The sequence below is a fragment of the Melitaea cinxia genome, chromosome 25 (assembly GCF_905220565.1).
Source record: "Melitaea cinxia chromosome 25, ilMelCinx1.1, whole genome shotgun sequence".
Lineage (NCBI taxonomy): Eukaryota > Metazoa > Arthropoda > Insecta > Lepidoptera > Nymphalidae > Melitaea > Melitaea cinxia.
In genome coordinates this window covers 4,863,636-4,887,475 of record NC_059418.1, presented here as the reverse complement: position 1 = coordinate 4,887,475, position 23,840 = coordinate 4,863,636, and the positions used below count along the sequence as shown (strand labels likewise).

Sequence of the window (23,840 nt, the reverse complement as noted above, 5' to 3'; positions counted from 1 at the left end):
ACTATTCTTGTTTAGCATTATATAGATTTTTTTAGTTCCTTATTTATCATATTAGCTTGTTATTAGCTTTTTTTAATTTTTATTCTGTATTAGTTATAGTTATAATAAGCTATAAGCTATCCTAAGAAAATAAAACAAATTTAATGCCTATATTTCAGGTAACAGTTGACTGATATAAATACACCTACATGATGTATGAGATAAAATAAAAGATTTTCAATTGTACTTAACAATATATTTATAAACAGCTGTTTAGTTTTTTAAACGACATCATTAATCTGACAAATATTAAAACAAATAGTATGTAACATACACATGTATACATCATTGGCCTTAGTCCGTCTATTGCAGACGATTTAGACAGTGTCAGACAGACACTGTGTCGCCTAGGACACTCTTCAGGAAAACGCAGAGTTGCCTAAGCCCTGCGCCACCGTCTCGACTTCACTGGCTAGACCCAGAGGAACGACGAGTCGATACGTGTGAAGCCAGTTCAGAAGCATGCGCTGAGAAACTGGCCCTCAAAGGCTCTTGGGTTATATACAATATTGGTTTTACAGTGATTTTTTTGTGACAAGTAAAATTCTTTGGTCTATGACATGTGTCATGTCACATTACAATTGGTTGCAAAATGGCAGAAAAGTCGAAGGAGCTAGAATGAACAGCCAATGCCTAATTGGCAAAAATGTTCAAAAAATCAAATAATACAAATTTAAAAAAGTTTTACTTGCATCACAGTTTTATATAACCATACCAAAACCTATTTTTTGCCTATTTACTTTGACATTGTTTATACGCATGTCAAACACAGGTTTTACTTTCACAAAACTAATTTTACAGCAACAGCAAAGAAAACATTTAATAATCATTATATTTCCTAACAAATATCTTTAATTATTTACATTAAAAAAGACATTATTAGACTCTATATCACAAATATGGATACCATACTTTATAATTTCATAGATTAGCAATACACTGATTAATAATTTGCACTAAGTTATTATTCTCTAGTGCAGCAGCAACCCTTTCTTTGTCAGCTAGTTGTTTATTAACGGAATTTTCTGATACATGAGTTCCCTCTGACACCTCCACTGTTACTTTGAAACGACTTGGTAAAGCTCGTAGTAACTGCACTCGGATTGACAACCCTAAAAAAATAATAATATTATGCCGATATGAGTATAAATTTGTTTCATATTAAATTTATGTGATAGGTCACAGCATGAAATGTCTCGCTCTTAATCTGGGGCAGCCCAAATGGGAAAAAATCTCAAGCTTACAGAATATCAAATAAAAATGCTACTGCTTTCCTATACCACCATGATATACCCGTATTTTCTTTAAAAGACACACTTTAAACTATATGAAATACGGCTAGGCTTTAGATTAAGAACCGCATTTGAAGTTCGATAGGTTAGGGTTATTTTTTTTTTGTAACGAAATTATGCCGATAAACGGTCAAATTTTGAGCTTAGATAATTGGACGGCTCTTAATCTATAGACTTACCTAAAATACATTGATCGTTAATGAATTTAATAAAATAATTACCTATCAAAGTAGCCATGCTACAGTGAGGAATCGTCGGGGTAAAATACACTCTCACTAGATTATCCTTATTATCAATAAATATATTCTGTTGCTCGACAACGTGGAGCTCTTCGAGTGTCAAGGGGTGTTCGGGGTCGTTTATGTTGCGTATTAAATCAAAGATTTCCCGTTCGTCGATTTCGTCTAGAACATCTTCGTCCCGTTCCGTTGCTGTGATTTCTCGCGCTGAGTCCTTTTCGAATACGTGTGGATTCACGTTGTCAGCGGTTTTCATCATTTTGTTAATAATATTTAGATTATTTATATTGCAATTTATAATATTTTTAGAAAAACAACAGATTGATTGATCAACAGATATAAGAGAAATACCAAAGAAATACGACTCAGAACTTCAGAAGTGCATGTTTATTTTTATTATCGGTGTCAAATAGACAGTTTTCGTTCTGAAATTTATGGGATTGCTTTTACTTGTGTTCTATGTATCTTGTGTTTGTGTATATTACATAAAATAATAATATATTAAGAGTCTAACATTGATATTGTCATAATTCACACTTTTCTAATAAATCTTCGGTCCATATTGAATCGATTTGGTTCTGGCCGCATCATATTTTCCTTATTTTTTAATTCAAAATTCTAATAGATAATGGTTAGATGAAGATTGCAGATAACCGAGATATTTGGTAAAAACTTGGAGAGATTTAAATCTAACAATGTCCTACGATAGGCTTAACCGAATACTAGAAACAAACAGTTGTAATAAATGAGTTATAAAAATATACATTTTTTTCATTTAAAATTACAAAAAAGGTTATTAACATATCCGCGGTAGGAATTTGTAGTATCCAAGTTAAAAAATGGTAGATACTTCGTATGCTGGGTTTCACTGCTAATTTTTTTAATATATGAATAGCTAATTGTATCGTTTTATACATGTTTAAGAAATATTCCACTACACACTCACTTTAATGAAACAAATCGCATTGTCAAGTTTTTTTGTATAGTATATCTCTTTCGCATACTTTTAAAGTGTTTAGTAAGGTATAAAATAAATAAATATAATTATACTTCTTTATAATTTACTAAATTATTATCATTATTATGATAATTTACTTACTACTCATTTTATTTTCTGAACGTAAAAATCTATAACCGTCATATGTATTTGACAGTTTCCTGAGATCAATAAAATCAAACAAATCTTAACTTTGTAAATCTACTATCTACATTTTTAATTCCGAAGGGGCGTTGGTTTGATCATTAAATAACTTCTCTAATATAATGTGAGTACATATGTTCAATAATGTTTTACATACTTATATTGTCTTTAACGTAAAATACATCCTCTTAAATTTAACGTAATTCACTTTCTATCTACGATAATTTCTTTTCGTAAATAAAACCCGTATATTTCTCTTATATACTTATTTAACCATACGTAAAAATAAATAATCAGTACACGAAATTTTCTTGATAGATGTCGATTTATCCTTTATCTTCCTTTTAACTTCTTAAATTTAGTAGACTTATTTTTTTTTTATTTTATAATATTAATTCGTTTTACAGAATCATGGCGGACCCTTGGGTTATCCAACCCCACGAACATGCGAAGTTCGCAGAACACTTTCGTAATCTTGGACCTATTAATGGCACCTTAACAGGCGAACAAGCGAAAAGGTTCATGCTACAGGTACTTTATAGATTTACTAGCTGTGCCCGCGGCTTCGCCCGCGTTGAAATCAGTGTGACACAAAGTTTTTCCGGCAAACTTCCAGTGAAACTCTCATCATAATCGGCTTAGCCGTTCCATAAGCCTTCCTCTTGAAGCCCTCTCTCCATTGATGAAACCGCATGAAAATCTGTTCCGTAGATTTTGAGGGAATCGATCACATACACTTTTGGGGACTTTGTTTTATAATACACTAACTGTTGCCCGCGACTACGTGCGCTAGAAGCGCGCGTCGCGTTTAACAAAATGGTTCGTTGAATTCCTCAGAATTGTGGTATGAAATAATGTAGTAATAATGTAGTATTGCAGTGTAAATATGTTTAACTATACTGCATGCAATTCAGTTTTTAATATGGTTCTACGTAACTATATGTCACAGAATAGCGTAACGCACGCTCCTCCGTGACTCCGTGAAGACAGGGGTAAATAAAAAGTATTCTAGTAACGTAAAGGTTGGATATTGTAAAAAATATATTTTTTGTACTACTTATAAGTGATCAATATAAATGTTTCTTGAACACATAGGGTTGCAACGCGGTTATTTTGCTTTAAACCGACCCTGCTGTATAAGTTTACTTTTGTTTGTTGTTTATTTTGTTAATACTCCAAATTTTTAGCAGGATGTTTCTTGCTGTGCCATACCTCAATGAACATAAATATTTTAATTGGATTTTTAAAAAAAATTAAATAAATTTATTTAATAGTAAGTCTAAATCATAATTTTTTTACCAGTCTCAACTGCCTCCTCCGATCTTGGGTCAAATCTGGTCTTTGGCGGACACAAATGCTGATGGCAAATTGGATCTAAAAGAATTCTCCATTGCATGCAAGGTAAGTGAGTGAGTCATCATCATCATCATCATCATTTCAGCCTATTGCAGTCCACTGCTGGACATAGGCCTCCACAAGTTCGCACCAAATATGGCGCGAACTCATGTGTTTTGCTCATAGTCACCACACTGGGCAGGCGGGTTGGTGACCGCAGGGCTGGCTTTGTCACACCCAAGACGCTAGTGCCCGTCTTCGGCCTGTGTATTTCAAAGCCAGCAGTTAGATGGTTATCCCACCATCGGTCGGCTTTATAAGTTCCAAAGTGGTAGTGGAACTATGCTATCCCTTAGTCGCCTCTTACGACACCCACGGGATGAGAGGGTGTGGCTGAATTCTATAGTGCCGTAGCCACACAGCATGAATAAATAAGTGAATGAGTGTCGAGGATTAAGTTATCATCCCACTTGTGGGCGCTGCCAACCAGAGTGATGGAGTTTTAGATTGAATCAGTATTTATAGTCCACCGCTCTGGTTTAGTGGTGTGTATGCCTTGTACACACCTAAACACTGACGGTTCGATTCCTGCTCGGGATGGATATTTCTATTTGTACAAATATTATTTTCGTTTTTGATGTCGGTCCTTGTGGGTCACCTCACACAGCGCAGCTTTGCCACAGTAGGTTTAATTAGCTTAAAGTAATTTATAGATACGCACATTGATCAAATTTGCTCAAATTGAATTTAAATCTGAGATATTAACTTTTGTTTCAGATTATCAACTTAAAATTGCATGGAATAGAAATACCGAAGACTTTGCCACCATCTTTGCTCGCCTCTCTTAGCCCTACAGGTAAGCCTTCTTTATAAACCTCGAGGTTTCGCTCACGTAATTTCCGATTCCCTGTTTATATCGTAATGAAAAAAAGCCTATGTGTTATTCTGTGTCGCCAGCTACAGTATTTGTAGTCAGCCATCTACGAACCGAGTTTCATTGCAAGAAATTCAGTAGTTTTTGCGTAAAAGAGTAACTAATATCAGTTTATCCCTACAAAATTTTGCATTCATATTATTTGTATAATATCGCGGTTCCTACATTCAGAAAATGATAGCAGATATGTATCAGATATAGTTCGGCAAAACGAAACGGTTTTAAAAATCAAACTTTATTCCGACAACTAAAATTTTTGTCTCGACGCAAGGCGCATTACACTGGTCTACAGAATCGAGTGGGGAAAAGTAAAAACGTTCGACAGAGCAGTCAAAGCCAATATGACTGTAAAGTTTCACGTGGATTGTGGTTTTATAAAACCACACAAGTTTTTTTGAATAAAGAAAACTAAAAAAAAAACATTTAATTAAAATATATCGCTGATTTGCGAGAATATCGACGTAATTCAATATTCTGTCAAATTACGTGTCGTACGTGTAATTAAATGTCGTATCACGTGTCGTGTCGTGTCGTATAAATATCTGATAAAAGGGCATACGCAGAACGAAGGTGACAGTGTGCATTCGGTCATTGAAAGAAGCATCAGTAAGACTTTGAAATAAGAATTTGAATTGACTGCAAATAATTGTGTTTGCTCGCAAACGAAAAAAAAACCGACTTCAATTACATCGACGAGTAATACAACGTAGATCGACGAAAAAATAGACAAGTAACTACGCGTTATCAAAGATTACTCAAAAATTAGTTATCAGATCTCAATAAAATTTATATGTGACCACATGATAAACATCAGCTTTCGATTAAATCAAAAATTATCAAAATCGGTATACCCAGTAAAAAGTTATTGCGGATTTTCGAGAGTTTCCCTCGATTTCTCTGGGATCCCATCATCAGATCCTGGTTTCCTTATCACGGTACTAAACTAAGGATATCCCCTTTCCAACAAAAAAAGAATTATCAAAATCGGTACACCCAGTAGAAAGTTATGCGGTATAATACAACGTAGGTCGACGAAAAAAGCGTCAAGTAAAAACGCATTATTAGATATAACTCGCAAAGTAGTTGTTAGATCTCAAATAAATTTAAATGGGACCAATTGGCACACACCACCTTTCGATTAAAACAAAATTTGTCGAAATCGGTCCACCCGGTCAAAAGTTCTGATGTAACATACATAAAAAAAAAAAATACAGTCGAATTGAGAACCTCCTCCTTTTTTGGAAGTCGGTTAAAAAGAAAGGATTTTACAGTCATAGAAATGGATCATACAAGTTTTTACGTTTAGTGCTGTGTGGCTACGGCACTAAAGAATTTAGCCACCCCCTCTCTTCCCGTGGGTGTCGTAAGAGGCGACTAAGGGATAACAAGGTTCCACAACCACCTTGGAACTTAAGAAGCCGACCGATGGCGGGATAACCATCCAACTGCTGGCTTTGAAATACACAGGCCGAAGACGGGCAGCAGCGTCTTCGGTGCGACAAAGCCAGTACTGCGGTCACCAACCCGCCTGCCCAGCGTGGTGACTATGGGCAAAACACATGAGTTCACGTTATTTTTGGCGTAAACTTGTGGAGGCCTATGTCCAGTAGTGGACTGTATAGGCTGTAATGATGATGAAGTTTTTACGAATTAAAGGCACTAGCCTCTAGTGTGGGTAGAAATTTTAATAAAAATACTGATAATGAGAGTGCTAAGATGGCAGATATAAAGATTTTGAAGTAGATGCTGACCACAAAGGAATGTTTTTTTATACAACTTCATACAGTGAAAATGAATTTAAATGTGAGAAAGTTACTAGCCGGGCATCAAAATCTTTGGACGAAAATTACAGATTGCAATCTGCTTATAAAATAATTGTATTTGATCGCAAATTTTAAAAAAACCGACTTCAATTATATCGACAAGTAATACAACGTAGATCGACGAAAAAATAGTCAAGTAACTACGCGTTATCAAAGACTACTCAAAAAGTAGTTATCAGATCTCGATAAAATTAAATGTGAACACATGATAAACATCAGTTTTCGATTAAATTAAAAATTATCAAAATCGGTACACCCAGTAAAAAGTAATGCGGATTTTCGAAAGTTTCCCTCGATTTCTCTGGGATCCCATCATCAGATCCTGGTTTCCTTATCATGGTACTAAACTAGGGATATCTCCTTTCCAACAAAAAAAGAATTATCAAAATCGATACATCCAGTAATAAGTTATGCGGTATAATACAACGTAGGTCGACGAAAAAAGCGTCAACTAAAAACGCATCATTAGATATAACTCGAAAAGTAGTTGTTAGATCTCAAATAAATTTAAATGGGACCAATTGGCACACACCATATTTCGATTAAAACAAAATTTGTCGAAATCGGTCTACCCGGTCAAAAGTTCTGATGTAACATACATAAAAAAAAAGAAAAAAAATACAGTCGAATTGAGAACCTCCTCCTTTTTTGGAAGTCGGTTAAAAAGGAACGGAATCTCAGAAAATAAGAAGAGAGAATTGTTAGATTTAGTTAACAAAAATATAATTCCAAAATATTATCGGCAATTTCACGAAGGGTTGTAATACATGATTTATTTTACTTACCTTTTAAGAATTCGTGTTTATTTTGATTTCGTTTATTTTGAAGAACAGGGGATTTTAATGCCAAAACGTAAACTTACTATTATGTTTTAAACACTGTTGTTTATTTTTAATTTGTATTTTTAAGAGGCTGTTAAGTTAAATAAAAAAGACATAAGTAGATTTTTATAGTTTGTAGTCTCGTGAATAAACACTGATACCTGAAACCCACTTTGGATGACGATTTATTTAATAATTTTAATAAAAGTTTGAAAATATTTTTATGTGTTTTAATAATAAGATAAATTTTCCTTTAATCAGTAAAGTCAAACCCTCAATAAATCGGTTACATTTAGCGGTAGGCACTAAGCCATTTATAAAGAAATTTAAAATGCCATTCTCTAAAATCAATAACTTTTCGTTTCGTCGCTATTATCGCAAACCAGTGATATGTTATAAACAATACATATTAATTCCAAAGCATATAAAACCGAATATTACTAACATTACATTTAAAATTTCTTTCACAGGTGCAAAACAACAATTTCCCCCACCGAAACCCCCCATTCCTCCAATGCCCAATCTTTCCCAACCCCTAATAAGCGGGCTACCCCCACAACCTTCACAATCCTTACTGGGCGATTTCTCCCAACCACCAATCCCATCAAAGCCAGCTGCTGTACCTGACCTAATTTCAGGCGTTAAACCGCCCTTACCAACTCAACCAATGATGTCCAGCCAATCTTTGATAAATCAGCCACTAGCCTCTCAACCGTTGGTTAGTACTCAACCATTGATTGGTGGGACTCAACCACTTATTGGTGGTACTCAACCACTTATGGGTGGATCTCAACCACTTATTGGTGGTACTCAACCACTTATGGGTGGATCTCAACCACTTATCGGTGGATCTCAACCACTTATCGGTGGATCTCAACCACTTATCGGTGGATCTCAACCACTTATCGGTGGATCTCAACCACTTATTGGTGGTACTCAACCATTGAGTGGTCCGACTCAACCATTAAGCGGCCCAACCCCACCATTAATGGGCGCAACGCAACCATTGGTTACCTCAGCGCCCTTGATAAGCTCACAGCCAATGACTCAGTTAATAAACTCATCACAACCATTAAACACAACGCCTATGTCTCAACCATTATCTCAATCATTGATAAACTCAATGACAACTCAGCCAATCATGAACACTCAACCATTGAATCAAAGTCAACCATTGGTCGGTTTGGGTCAAACTCAGCCACTTGTTGGGCCAACGCCGCTTGTGCCAAGCTCCCAACCACAAATACCCACTGGTACAACGGTTGCGTCTGTATCGAGTCCGCCTAAATCTGCTATAACAAGTGTAGCGGGTTCGATGCCGCAGCCGGTTACTTCGACACCGATCACGGCGGTTAAAAATGAATCATTTTCTAAGCCTGGTATGTTTTTCTTAAATTTTTTAATAAAATTACTGTATGTTAATGGCCTATAAAACAATGTAACTCAATTTATAATCGTATTTATGTTAAACTTTGAGTTTTGATATTTACTCTGCTACAAAACGTCATAATGTTGATTGTGTTTTAATTTTTTTAATTGGATCAATTGATTTGTAGATACAAGCGTTCAAGCAAACTCCATTTTGTAATATTTGTGTTAAAAAATAAATAGTTCTTTATTTTGGACCAAATACTTTTCTCAACCTGTCAAACTCCGTGACAGTTTATCGCCGGAATTAACTCTTATAAATGTGCTTTAATTATATTATGCTTGGTTGTTTTTCAGGGTCACTGGCCACCAGCCCCACTGAGGTTCCAATGGGGGTTGTTTCACCACCACCGGCCGCTGAGTGGAGCATACCACAGCCCCAGAAACTTAAGTAAGATACCACTTATACTAATTAGGAGTTATCCATGAATTACGGATTTTAATTCACACATATTTCATGATTTTTCGGACTCATTGTTCATGACAATAGAGTGACGCTACATATTTTTCAGTTTAACACCTAAAAGTAATTAAATTAAATAGGTTCGAATTATCAATATTTGGAGTTAATCGATTAATCTTAAGAATCGATTATCATAAAAAAAAAAAAAAAAAAAAAAAAAAAAAAAAAAAAAAAAAAAAATATCATATACACCCCCTTCTCTCCGAAAAAATATGAGGAGTAAATCTACTGAACGAATGACCTCGTTACGTTTCTCGTAACGCCATCTATAGGAAAGATAAGCTACTAAGAAAACGTCGTCTATCGTTGTCATCTATAGACGACGACGTTTTTTTAATAACGCCTTCATCGATCGATAAATGCCGTTATTTGATTCGTTTATTTACCATTTGATATGGTATTCATATTTTTCTTAGACTAGTAAGCCTTTTTTGTGACTATCTCGACAATCGATCTGAAGGAGTGAACTCCATTCATGCGTCGGACTGACACACACACACACACTTTTATTCGTATTTAAGTTATTTTTCAATAAAATCCAAAACAGATGGATATGAAAATTTACAAAACATCAATAAAATAACGATCGGCTCCTAAAAGTTTCATGCCTATGTATCTGTGTGTCTGTGGCATCGTAACTCTCGAACAGATTGGGCGATTTCGATACGGCATTTTTACTTGAAAGCCAATTTCTTTGCGGCGATCCTTAGTTATCTTTGATAAAACCGATCTAGTAGTTTGAAGTATATTAGCTCTTTTCTAAAATTAGGCATTTTTAGCACAAAACAAAGTGTTTTGATTTCGTATGATGGGTTTTTAGATTTTAAATTTAATATTTATCTCGTTCCAGATACACCCAACTATTCAACGTGACGGACCGCGCAAAAACGGGTTCAGTATCTGGGTCCCAAGCTAGGTCCATCATGCTACAATCTAGACTGCCGCAGAACACTTTAGCTCAAATCTGGGCACTGGCTGACTTAGACTCCGATGGGAAACTTGGTAAGTAAAATTTCATCCTGACAGTCCACTCCAGGAAATAGGCATGAGGTAGGGCACGGCAGGATATGTCCTGAAACAGCCGGACTCTGAAAATACCATGAGCTACAGAAGATCATAGCTAAGAAACACTGCTTCCAAGTATGGTGAGTTCCTGTGAGTAAGGTTGAGAGCTCACAACGCGCTTGTGATGCTTCTGGTATTGCAGGCGTCTATAAGCTACGGTAACTCAGGAACTCTAGTCACCTCTACTCACCACCGGAACACAAGAATACTTGGCATCAGTCTCAAGATATTTCCTCATGTGCCCTACCTTATTAACACAAGAAAATACACTCGCGTGCAACTGAATCGACTCAAGCCGTATATTGGTATATAAGTTTGATATTTCGGGAAATGGCTTATCCGATTTTTGTAAAAGTTTTTTTATTCGAAAGACATATATTTTTTTGTCATAAATATAGCAATTTTCAAATAAACAATATCAAAACTTTTTAAATAAATACGGTCAAACATGAGCGTTACAGAAATTACTCGTTGCGGTACCCACGAGTTGCGAGACTAAATCATGTATAAACGCTCACGTGACCCATATTTCTTATCAGTCACTCGTCAGATGTTGACAGGTACACATCTCCTTAAGCTCCCAGTATTTTAATCGCGATCCAATGGACACTACCTCAGAAGCAGCGGCCCAAGTTGTAGCTTTGTTGCAAGCGGGCCATAATCAACGGCAAGTCGCTCGTAAACTTAACATGAGCCAATCAGCTGTTTCACGAGTATACAGAAGGTTTCAAGAGACTGGTGGCTTCGTTCGGAGACTACAAACCAATAGACTCTGGAACACATCTGAGACAGACGACCGCTTCATTGTCTCAACTTCGTTGAGAAATCGTCATCTCACAGGCGTTGATGTGCAACAGGAGCTCAGGAGGGTTCGAGGAGTGGCTGTCAGTCAGTGGACAATTAGAAGACGCCTGAAGAAAGCCAATTTAATCCCTAAACGGCCAGCCAGAGGCCTGAAACTGGCCGCAGCTCACCGTCAAGGCCGACTTCAATTTGCTCGTGAACACCTCAATTGGACTATTGAGCAATGGAGCTCCATTCTGTTCACTGACGAGAGCAGAATGTGTCTCCATGGCAACGACAGAAGAGACCGAGTATACAGGCGTCCAGGGAATCGATTCTCGCTGAAACAGTATCATATGGCGGTGGTTCAGTCATGATGTGGGCTGGAATATCATATGAAGGGAAGACCGAACTTGTTTTCGTGCCTAGTGGTGGTCGGAGTGGTGGTCTAACAGCTCAAAAGTACGTGGAAATCATTCACCTCGATCATGTTGTACCTTATGCAGGGTACATAGGAGAAGATTTTCTATTGATGCATGATAATGCTCGGTGCCATACAGCAAGTGTCACTCGCCAGTTTCTTCAAGAGGTGCAAATTGAGACGATGATGTGGCCAGCCCTCAGTCCTGATCTGAATTGCATTGAGCATTTATGGGACGAGCTCAAACAGAGGGTGCGAGCTAGAGTTACGGCTCCATCAAGCATCGTCGAGCTCAAAACTGCGCTAGAGGAAGAATGGAATACGATACTCAAGATTTTATCAAAAAATTGATAAAGTCAATGAAAAATCGCATGCAAGCAGTTATAAAAGCTAGGGGAGGCAATACAAAGTATTGAAAATATAAATTTTCTTTACTTTTATCAAAAATAATTTTTTTATTCATTATGTTGTTGTTTTCATTTTTCTTCATTTTTTATGCATTTCTGTCAAATTAAATTTTATCAATAAATACTCAACCTGTTTTTCTCATTATAATAGCATTTTTAAGAGAAAAGGTTAGGCTTTCAAACAAAAAAAAAAACAAGAAAATCGGATAAGCCATTTTCCTAAAAATCATACTTTTATACCAATATAGGGCTTGAGTCGATTCAGTTGCACGCGAGTGTATATTAGCAACTATGAGTGTGTTACGCGTAAAAATTCTAGTATTCTGAATTTTTATTATGGAACAATCAAGGCTGTATAAAGTACTCATATATCGAATTTTTTACTCGTAGGTTGTGAGGAGTTTGTGCTAGCGATGTATCTGTGTGAACGCGCCACACAAGGCGAGCCTGTACCGGCGAAGCTGCCTCCAGACTTGATACCGCCTACTTTCAGGTAGGCACTAATTAAAAAAAAAAAACCTTGTACTCCAATCTCGTCACATCCACTCGATCGCGGGTTCGATCTTCGCTCATGATAATTATTTATTTGTATAGGTTTATAGGCATAGAGTAAGGCATAGCAGGACACATCCTCGACCTTATAGATTACAGTTAAATTATATTGCTTTCAAGCAGTTTTGTGTTCCTGTGAGTAAGGCGACTAGATCTTTCGGTTGGGGGGGGGGATAAGTCAGCAACGGTTTGTCTGTGCGTTTGTGCTTCTGTGTCATGTGTGACGCGTTTGTGTTTTGTGTTTTAATCCCACGACATAAAACTCTCGTCCAACTCAATTAATGAACTTTATAATGACTTATTTTACATATCTAATGTATCAGACTGAACAATATTACATAAATAAAACATAGCGTATTCATAGTATATACGAAAATATATACACAGCCTATGCAGCATAATGTATACACAGGGATAATGTTTACAACACGTGGAAGAATTTCCTAATCAATTTAGTTCCACAGTTTAGCTCATGCGCCTACCTTTAAACCTTCTAACAAATTCGCAACTATTTTTGTAAAAGTTTGTGATGATAGCTAAGTGTTTGTTATTCTTTTACGCAAAAAACTACTGAACGGATTGTAATGAAACTTATTATGTAGATCACTTAGGCTATCTTTCAACCAACTTCCAAAAAAGAAGAAGGTTCTCAATTCGGTTGTATTTTTTTTATATATGTTACCTCAGAACTCTTTACTGGGTGGACCAATTACGATAATTCTTTTTTTAATTTTATCTAAAGCCGATTTTTGACTACTTTTTGAGTAATCTGTGATAACGCGAATTTACTTGACTATTTTTTAATATATACCTACGTTTTATTACTGTTTTGTCGCTGTAATTGAAGTCGGTTCTTGTTCGTTTGCGAGCAAACACAATTATTCTCATGAGACTGGACATTACGCAGGTGAAACCACGAGATGTTGCTAGTTAATGTACATTATGTTATTTCGAACAGGCGTGAATCGGTGACCAGTCTAAGCAGTGTAAAGTCGTACGAGGAGAGAAGGAGGGAGAACATGGCGAGGGGTCAAGCTGAGCTGGAGAGGCGGCGCTCTCAACTAGCAGACGTCCAGATGAAGGAGAAGGTGATTTCTCTTTCATACCTATGACGAAAGACAAGGACAATAATCATTAATAGTGTAAAACAAAGTCGCTTCCCGCTGTCTGTATGCTTAAATCTTTAAAATTACGCAACGGATTTTGATGCGGTTTTCTTTAGTAAAGAGAGTGATTCCAGAGGAAGGTTTATATGTATAATACATGCATAATATAGTAGAGGAACATTGATAGTTTTAGAGATTTGTAATGTGATGTCGTAAATAAACACATTTTTTGCGCTTATATTGGTTCAATAGTATTTAGTATCAACATTGCAACCGTGCGAAGCCGGGGCGGGACGCTAGTATTACTATAGATATGTAGATAATTTAAATAATTATGTATTTTCTGTTTCATGCGTTTCTAGGAGGCAGAGGTAAAATTATCACTAAATTATCATTCTATATCCTTCTAACAATGACTGTATATGTATATATATCAAATATATAATTTTAATTCAGGCGGAGAGAGAACGCAAGGAGAGAGAGGAAGCGGAGAAGAAAGAGAAGTTGCGCCTAGAAGCGCAGAAGAAGGAACAGGAAGAGTTACTCAGGAAGCAGAAGGAAGAACAGGTAAAATCTAACACGAGCAAAATTCAAAAGAAATAAGTAATGTGATAATAGGTAAATTAATTTATTGTGATTTAATAATTTTAATAGGAGAAGAGGGAAGCCGCCAGGAAAGAGATGGAGAGGCAGTGTCAACTGGAATGGGAGAAGAAACGGTAAGCATATAGAAGAATTGTTTGTTTGGCGTTCTGAATCTCTGATGTCTATTGTATTGGTTTTGATGGAATTTTTATTTTGGGTAGTTTATTGAGAAAGGATGGTATATATAATGTACCAGCCGTGCCTCGCTGTTTAATCGGCCTTAATTTTGAGAAAAAATTGGTTGTCTGTAAAGTTGGTTTACGGACGATAGTTTAACGTGACAACATCATAACAAAATATCTTCCCGGACGCACAGACCAATCGAGTGGAAGAGAGATAGATGCGGCGCAAGCGTACAATGAGCGTAACGGGACAATGAGTCATCTTTTATTGTGCATGCAGCCGGCGTTCGTCGATTTGTTAGACGCTGTCACATCAAAAACTTATTAAAATATTATATATCTTCAGTAAATGCATTCAATGCACCCAACATAAAAGAATTTTTCTATTCGAACCAGTAGATCCTGAGAAGTGAGCAGTCAAACAAACAGCCTTCAGCTTTATAATATTAGTATGCAGCTTTATAATTTTTATGTGAATTTCTATTGTTTGTTTACGTGAATATTGTAGTTTAGATAGTTAGAGACCACGGAAGTATCACCGCACCTAGCGTGCCGACTGCTCAGTCTCAACCGCCTGGACATCAGAATAGTTGTTGGCACGATTACCGGCCACATGGCACTCAATCACCAACTATTCATCATGAATGCAACAGACAGCCCTCTTTGCAGGGGCTGTCTGGCTGCTGAAGAAACAGCCGCCCACGTAATCCTGGAATGCGAGGGAGTGGCCGCACACCGGGCTACCATCCTTCAGCTGGCTGAACTAGTCAGCCCACTTTTCACGCATAACGGACCACCTTTGCGTCTAAATGCGGAAAATCGAGCCCAATACAAATAGTTAGAGACCGCACAGCAGAAGTGATAACTTCATTGTGAATGTACTAAACACAGCGACACAACAGCGTAGAGCAGCTGTCTGTATCTTTCTCGCTCGGGTACACTCGGCGGTCCCGAGTTCACCCGATCGAGCCTTTCAAATCAGAGCGTGACGGATCAGCCTAACTTACTACCTACGAAAAAATGTGTGTGCGATGCACCAAAAGAAGTTATCACTTAAAGAAATCCTTCGTTTATAATCATTACTAATACTATTTTCTTTTTTTTTTTTTTTTTGTCAGAACGAGAGAATTAGAAGCTCTTAGAACGGAGGAGCAGAGCAAGGTGCTGTCTCTAAAAGCTCGATCCCAAGCTTTGTCAGCTGAATTGAATTCGGTCAATTTGAAAGCTAGTAACTTGGCTAAAGATATTCGAGACACGAGAACAGCGGTCGCCGCTGCGAAGTGTACCATTGATTCCATGAGGTGAGTCGAAATAAGATTAATTGAATATTTATTTTGCTACCTGGCTAACTTCGTAGCACCATTTTTTTTTAAATTCTGCAACAAAACTATCGCGGTCATTAATCGAAATAAAATATAGCCTATGTTTTAAGTTGCACAAAGTTACACACCTGTGCAAAATTTCACTAAAATCAGTCCAGTAGTTTCGCAGATTAGGACAAACGTCGTGACACGATATTTTTATTTATTTATAGAAAATTTATTTATTTTTAACTGACTTCAAAAAAGGACGGTGTACTGTTTGAACGACTACCTACGTGGTAGTACTTGTCGATGTAATTGAAGTCGGTTTTTTTTCGTCTGTGAGTAAATACAATTATGTTATCATAAAGACATGCCGATGATGGTCATGGGTGTACACAGAATTTTATAAAAGTGGTGCAAAAACAAAATTAATTAACTCGATAAGTTGTGTTAAATTATTTTTATTTACTGCAACTTTTCATTTACCTTTACTATCTACGTTACAATCTAACAACAGGTCTGGTGTAGTGGTGCGCCTAGTCGCCTAAAACACCGACGGTTTACGGGTTCGATGCCCGCTCGGTATGGATATTTGTATTTGTACAAATATTTCTTTCCATTATGGATGTCTGTCCTTGTAGGTCTCCTCATCGTGCCTCGGAGAGCGCGTTAAGCTGTCGGTCCCGGTTGTTATCGTATACACCCAATAGCGATCGTTACTTATAGTAGGGAATGTATCCGCCAACCTGTAGTAGAACAGGCTGATTCATAAATTATATAAATAACTAGCTGCCCCGGCAAACGTTGTCTTGCCGCTAAACGCTATTTAAAAATAGGGGTTGATAGTAGAGGGTTGAAAATGTAGGGTTGTATGTATTTTTTAATGTTGTATCATAAAAAAATAGAAATTAAAAATTTTGTCTAAAAAATAAAAAAAAAATTTAGGGGTGGACTACCCCTAACATTTAGGGGGATGAAAAATAGATGTTGGCCGATTCTCATAGATACCGGATAAGCACAAAAAATTTCATCAAAATCGGTCAAGCCGTTTCGGAGGAGTATCGCAACGAAAACTGTGACACGAGAATTTTATATTAAACTAGCTGTGCCCGCGGCTTCGCCCGCGTTGAAATCAGTGTGTCACAAAGTTTTCCCGGCACACATCCAGTTAAACTCTCATTATAATCGGCTTAGCCGTTCCGTAAACTATCCTCTTGAACTGCATGAAAATCCGTTCAGTAGATTTTGAGGAAATCGATCACATACACTTTTGGGGACTTTGTTTTATAATGCACTAACTGTTGCCCGCGACTACATCCGCGTGGTTATGAAGATATGCATTACTATTAAGATGTTTAACGCATTTTTTTTATTTCAGTCACTTGAAATGCTTATCACACTGAGTAACTTTTTAAAATGCACAATTTAGTATAATTTAATACTTGTTTTTATAAAACCTCTCTATATACCACATTTTTAGTTTTATTTTCAGGCTGTATATGTTTCATACAAACTATCAACCCCAATTAAACCCCCTTAGCGGTGGAATATCGCTAAATCTCTCTACTCTACTACTATTATCTACTAACTATAATCTACCTCCCTGCCAAATTTCATCTTTATCCATCCTAGATGGATGGACCTTCCAGCTGTTTTTGGGTTCTCGTGATGAGTGAGTCAGTGACCTTTCTCTTTTATATATATATAGATTACGATGTATTATTTGGACACCTCCTCACCATCTATAGAGCATACATTTTAAATTTCAAGTCTCTTACTTCAAAGACATAGAACTTTCATACAAATTTCCAACCCCCATTTCACCCCCTTAGGGGTCGAGTTTCGTAAAATCAGTTCTTAGTAAATGTCTGCGCCTTATAAAGAACCTATTTGTCAAATATCAAATTTGTAGCTCTTATAGTTTCGGAGATTTCGTGATGAATGAGTCAATCTACCATCCCCTGTTTTAACCCCAAAAGAGAATTTATTTCTAAAGATACATTATTTGGATACCTTTTCACCATCTATAGAGTATACATTTTAAATTTCAAGTAGCTTACTTCAAAAAAATAGGACTTTCATACAAACTTCCAACCCCTGTTTTACTCCCTTAGGGGTCGAGTTTCGTAAAATCCGTTCTTAGCGGATGTCTACGATCTATAAGGAGCCTACCTGCTAAATTTCAAGTTTGTAAGTGTTATAGTTTTGGAGATTTCGTGATCAGTGAGTCAACCTACGAACCCCCGTTTTAACCCCAAAAAGGAGTTGATTTCTAAATATACATTATTTGGACACCTCCTCACCATCTATAGAGCATACACTTTAAATTTCAAGTCTCTTACTTCAAAAACATAGGACTTTCGTACAAACTTCCAACCCCCGTTTTATCCCCTTAGGGGTCGAGTTTCGTAAAATTTGTTCTAAGCGGATGTTTACGCTCTATAAGGAACCTACCTATCAAACGTCAAATTTGTAGCTGTTATAGTTTCAGAGATTTCCTGATGAATGAGTCAATGTACCATCCCCGTTTTAACCCCGAAAGGGAGTTGATTTCTAAAGATTCATTATTTAAACACCTTCTCATCATCTATAAGGTATACATTTTAAATTTCAAGTCTCTTACTTCAAAAACATGGGACTTTCATACAAACTTCCAACCCCCTTTTTACCCCCTTAAGGGTCGAATTTTGTAAAATTCGTTCTTAGCGGATGTCTACGCCCTATAAGAAGTCTTTCTGCCAAATTTCAAGTTTGTAACTGTTATAGTTTCGGAGATTTCGTGATCAGTGAGCCGACCTACTATCCCCCGTTTTAACCCAAAAAGGGGTTGATTTCTAAAGATACATTATTTGGACACCTTTTCACCATCTATCTATAGAGCTTACATTTTAAATATCAAGTCTCTTACGTCAAAAACATGGGACTCTCATACAAACTTCCAACCCCCATTTTACCCCCTTAGGGGTTGAGTTTCATAAAATCCGTTCTTAGCGGATATCTACGTCCTATAAGGAGCCTACTTGCCAAATTTCAAGTTTGTAGGTGTTATAGTTTCGGAGATTTCGTGATGAATGACCTTTCGCGTTTATATATATTATAGATAATATTTATGTACAGGTCAGACCGAGACGCAAGTATGGCTGAAATGCAGCAGCTCAAGGCTAAAGTTAAAGAACTAAACGCTAAACAAATAGCTCTAAACAAGGAGAAGGCGGAATTGGATAGCAAGGTAAGAGGTCAAGTGCCTTATTCACTGGTTCCAGGAAAGTTTATCCTGCAAATAAGTTACAAATTGAGTTTAACAGCGAAAAGCAGAAAAGGCCATTAGGACCTGTACTTGATTTTAATAAGATACAATCTTTTTGAATCCGGACCGATGGCCGTTGGAGCAGACGGGCCCTGGAGTGGAGACCGCGTCTTGGCAAACGCAGTGTGGGACGTCCTCCGGCCCGTTGGACCGACGATCTACGTAAGATTGTCGGTATAAGGCTGGATAAGGATTGTGGAAAACCGGGATGTCTGAAGCGAACTTGGGGAGGCCTTTTTTTTACCCAGAAGAAATCCCTAACGGATGCCTACAGCCCGGGGGAGCTGGAGGGTATGTCCGAGTCGCACGGACTAAAACCTCTGGGGTGTTCCTTCGACACGCCTGGGCGGAATCACGGGGACGCAGTTGCACTTCCGCGAAACTTGGGGAGGCCTACGTCCAGCAGTGGACTGCAATAGGCTGAACTGACTGACTGGCTGACATCTTTTTGATTGCGAAAAGAAATATGCCATAATGTAGTCGAATTTGTTGCTAAAAAATAACAATACATCAAAAACTTATCTGTTTGCTACCGCCATTCGTCAAATAGCGTTATCCACAATTGATGTAACTTATCTGCAGTGATGAAACCCTGATGTAACTTATTTGCAGTGATGAAACCCTCACTAGCTTAAACTTAATTTCTTAAAGACGTCTAAGCGCAACGGTCACAGCACTGGCTTGCGGTTGTTGCGATGGCGGGCGCGGGTTCGATCCCCGCACATAGCACAATTTTTTTTCGACCATACAGATGTTTGGCGTGGTCTGGGTGTTTGTGCTTGTCTATTGTGTATGTCCGGATCCCTGACACGGGTTAATTGTATTGAAGTCGTTGAGAGTGAGGCGTTTATTTATTTTTATTATTTACAGGTTAAAACCGATAGCGCAGGCGATGACGGAAATTTGAACATCATGGAAGCCACTCTCAAACAATTGAAAGATAAGGTAAGAAAAGGCAAACGAAACGTATATTAATAATATTAATTTGATTTAAAACAAAAAACAAAAAAGTAAAATTAATAAATCTGTGGTAAAATGTACAAAATACGGCCTTATCGATAATGATTGTAATTTTTTTCCTAAAAAAAGTCTTTAATTTACATTGAGAAGTAATAAAACGAAAAGATCATCAATGGAGTCAAAATCAAAAAAAAAAATAATTAAACGCAATAATAAAAATAAAATATTATGCATCATTACAGATAAATCAAAAACTACTCATTCGAACTCGCTCGAATTTAAATGAGCTCTCATGACAAACACCTTTTCTTTATGTAAAAATGTCCGTGGATTGTGTGCGATGTCCAAATAAATATTTCTTCTTTCTCACACTTAATAAAAAATCATGAGACACAAAAAAAATGTAAACCTTCTTATTTTGAATTCGGTTAATTTATTTATTTATTTTTTTAGGTAGATGCAGCGAAAGCGATCGTTGAAAGTAAGAAATCAGACCTGGAGAGCAACAAGTCTCAACTTGCTGAACTATCTGAGACGGTGACCCAGCTGAGCGAGAAGTGCGAGACCGTGTGGAAACTGTACGAGATGAAGAGGGACGAGTACGTCCAGACTCGTAACACCGCACCCGCGGACTCCGCCTGGGGCTCTGGTAAGTGACCTGATATACTGACTTGTATTTCAAAATGTTTATTTCTTATATATTGTACAATTAAGTTGATGTAAATTCTTATAATAATGAATATCTTTGACCCGACTTACGTGGATTTGTCTTACGCTAATTTGCCTTACATTGATTTGTATTGCAGACTGAATTAATCAATCTAGCATAGCGAAAAATGTCACGTAAATTGAGAAAATATTTTTTTTTTATGTCACTAGGTCGGCAAACAAGAGTACGGCTCACCTGATGGTAAGCGATTACCGTAGCTTATAGACGCCTGCAACACCAGAAGCATCGCAAGCGCGTTGCCGACCCAATCCCCAATCCCCCCAGGAGCTCTGGTCACCTTACTCACCAACAGGAACACAATACTGCTTGAAAACATTATTATTTAGCTGTGATCTTCTGTAAGGTCGACCCCAGGCGGGCCGCTCCATATCTTGAGCAGAAAATTCCTGCTGTGCCCTACCTCAGTTAAATTTTTAAATAAATTAATTAATCTTCGCCTATCTAGCGTGTAATGTGGACTGAATACTATAGCCTTGTCTGATTCACCCCCATCTCCCCTATTTTAGACGCCGACTGGGGAACTTCGACCGAAGCTTGGGGAGAGCCGGTGGCCAGTGAGGACGCGTGGGGAGACGCGCCCGCTGCCTCTGGTAGGGACTCGATCACGATCAGCTTCGAATAATTGTGTTTGCTCGCAAACGAGAAAAACTGACTTCAATTATACCGACAAGTAATACGTCGTAGGTAGAGGAAAAAATTGTCAAGCAAATCCGCGTTATCAAAGATTACTCAAAAAGTCGTCATCAGATTTCGATCAAATTTAAATGGAACCACATGATAAACATCAGCTTTTGATAAAATTAAAAATTATCAAAATCGGTACACCCAGTGAAAAGTTATGCGGTATAATACAACGTAGGTTGACGAAAAAATAGTCAAGAAAGAACGCATTATTAGATATAACTCGAAAAGTAGTTAGACCTCAAATAAATTTAAATGGGACCAAATGACCCACACCACCTCTCGATTAAAATTTTTTTTGTCGAAATTGGTCCACCCTGTCAAAAGTTCTGAAGTAACATACATAAAAAAAAAAGAAAAATACAGTCGAATTGAGAACCTCTTCCTTTTTTTGGAAGTCGGTTAAAAATACATAATGTTATTGTAATCCAGCACCAAATATTAAGCTTAAGCTATTAATTTCTTATTTGTTCCCCAGCTGTGGAGGCGGTACCAGCTTCCACTGGAAGTGCTCCAAAATGGCGATGTGTGTATGAGTTTACCGCTAGGACTGCGGATGAACTAAGCTTACAACCTGGGGACTTGGTGAGTTAAATTCATAACATATATATGTCGGCACCTATGCTGTCGTATCATCGATACTCACCTACCCTCATTCTATTACTCGAGTCATTCTGACGTGTATAAAACGACCGGTGCAACCATGGTTAATGCAATCTTGGCTCTGGCTTACCACGGTGCACTTGTTGTATCCTACTAGTAGCTTAACCTAGACTCTTTCGATAATTCATTTGTGCAAACGAATTAATTATTGAAGACCTCATTCCTACATACACATATATATATATATATATATATATATATATATATACAAGGTGGTCGTGACAATACGACAATAATTAATACTGAGTATAGCTAGTAACATTCTCAATTAGCCTGCAAAAATTAAATTAACTAATATCTCATAGTTTAGTCACAAAACACTTTTCTTTTTTTATAACTAAAACATCACCCCATATCTGTTATTAAGCTGTCATCATGGCCGACACAAGTTACGTATTTAAAACAATTTAAATAAATGTTGTAAATAATGTAATTTCACTAATCGTGCTACAATTTAACGCAAAATAAACCTTATACCGTTGTTCATAAGACACTAGAATTAATATGTGGAGAGGTAATAATTGATTTGCGCTTTCTTTCTGAAATATTTCGACCGATTTCTTTCGTATTTCGCACATCGTAATTCGTAATCGTAAGTAGGTCAGTGTGTCGCCGACTGCCGTTAGCCTGTGACGTGTTAAGCTATTTGATACCTCAGCGCTCGCGCAACATTCGATCTAGTGACGCCATTGTTTATAAGTACTCAAGTATATTTTTTTGTTACTGTGAGATATTAGACGCTTGAATTAAGTGAGATTAAGTGAAGACACATTGTTTAGGATATTTATTAGGTAAACTGTGCGAAATTAGACGCTTATTTTGTGTGCAAATAGTAATATTTTTAATAAAAATGCCTCGCTATAATTATACGGCTTCAGAGTACACCGATATGATATTAATTTATGGAGAATGTGACACAAACGCTGCTTTAGCGATTCGTACATATCAAGAGAGGTATGGGCATACCCGTGTTTGTCCAACAAATGGTCGAACTATTGTCAAAGCTATCCAGAGGCTTCGGGAGAATCAACCCTTAATCCCACACTCAGATTGTGCTCCTCCGCAAGTCAGAGTGAACTTGGATGAACGGATTCTAAATCATTTTACTTTAAATCCAACTACGAGCTTACGTAGAGTAGCTCGCCATTTTCGTGTGCCCCACTCAAGTGTGCACAAAATTTTGAAACTCGACAAACGTAAGCCTTTTAAATACAAAAAAGTACAGGCATTGTTAACAAGAGATATGTCTACCAGAGAAGAATTCTGTAACTCAATGTTACGAAAAAATGAAGAAATCCCCGACTTCCTCTTCAACGTAATGTGGACGGATGAAAGTACTTTTACCAAGAACGGTTTATGGAACCGTCACAACTTAAGGCACTGGAGCACTGAAAATCCGCAACTGACAAGAGACAGCTCGCATCAGTACAGATTTGCCATCAATGTGTGGGCTGGTATACACAGAAATACAATAATTGGGCCCATTTTTATTGATGGTAATTTAAATGCGGAGAAATTTTTATTATTACTCAATGAAACAGTTTCAGAGTACATGGAAGAGCTTTCTCTCGATGTATAT

General features: G+C 37.1%; 2 protein-coding genes across 2 annotated transcripts in view; one reads left to right on the top strand and one right to left on the bottom strand.

Moving 5' to 3' along the window:
* Positions 1-862: 862 nt before the first annotated feature.
* On the bottom strand, positions 863-1,886 carry LOC123665944 (MIP18 family protein galla-2). The gene is made up of 2 exons (XM_045600169.1): positions 1,553-1,886; positions 863-1,151 (listed from the first exon to the last, which is right to left on the bottom strand). The coding sequence occupies exons 1-2, from the start codon at positions 1,827-1,829 to the stop codon at positions 961-963; spliced, it is 468 nt and encodes a 155-aa protein (XP_045456125.1). The 5' UTR covers positions 1,830-1,886; the 3' UTR covers positions 863-960.
* Positions 1,887-3,056: 1,170 nt separating this feature from the next.
* LOC123665915 (intersectin-1) overlaps positions 3,057-23,840 on the top strand; it is a 34,933-nt gene continuing 14,149 nt past the window's right edge. The window contains exons 1-17 of the mRNA XM_045600141.1: positions 3,057-3,242; positions 4,014-4,112; positions 4,824-4,902; positions 8,095-8,521; positions 8,753-9,003; positions 9,350-9,443; positions 10,366-10,517; positions 12,582-12,684; positions 13,702-13,831; positions 14,306-14,416; positions 14,504-14,568; positions 15,735-15,917; positions 19,038-19,149; positions 20,098-20,172; positions 20,641-20,836; positions 21,424-21,507; positions 22,077-22,183. Of these exons, the coding sequence (XP_045456097.1) occupies positions 3,123-3,242; positions 4,014-4,112; positions 4,824-4,902; positions 8,095-8,521; positions 8,753-9,003; positions 9,350-9,443; positions 10,366-10,517; positions 12,582-12,684; positions 13,702-13,831; positions 14,306-14,416; positions 14,504-14,568; positions 15,735-15,917; positions 19,038-19,149; positions 20,098-20,172; positions 20,641-20,836; positions 21,424-21,507; positions 22,077-22,183 (2,388 nt within the window). The 5' untranslated portion in view covers positions 3,057-3,122. The remainder of the gene's footprint in view (positions 3,243-4,013; positions 4,113-4,823; positions 4,903-8,094; positions 8,522-8,752; positions 9,004-9,349; positions 9,444-10,365; positions 10,518-12,581; positions 12,685-13,701; positions 13,832-14,305; positions 14,417-14,503; positions 14,569-15,734; positions 15,918-19,037; positions 19,150-20,097; positions 20,173-20,640; positions 20,837-21,423; positions 21,508-22,076; positions 22,184-23,840) is intronic.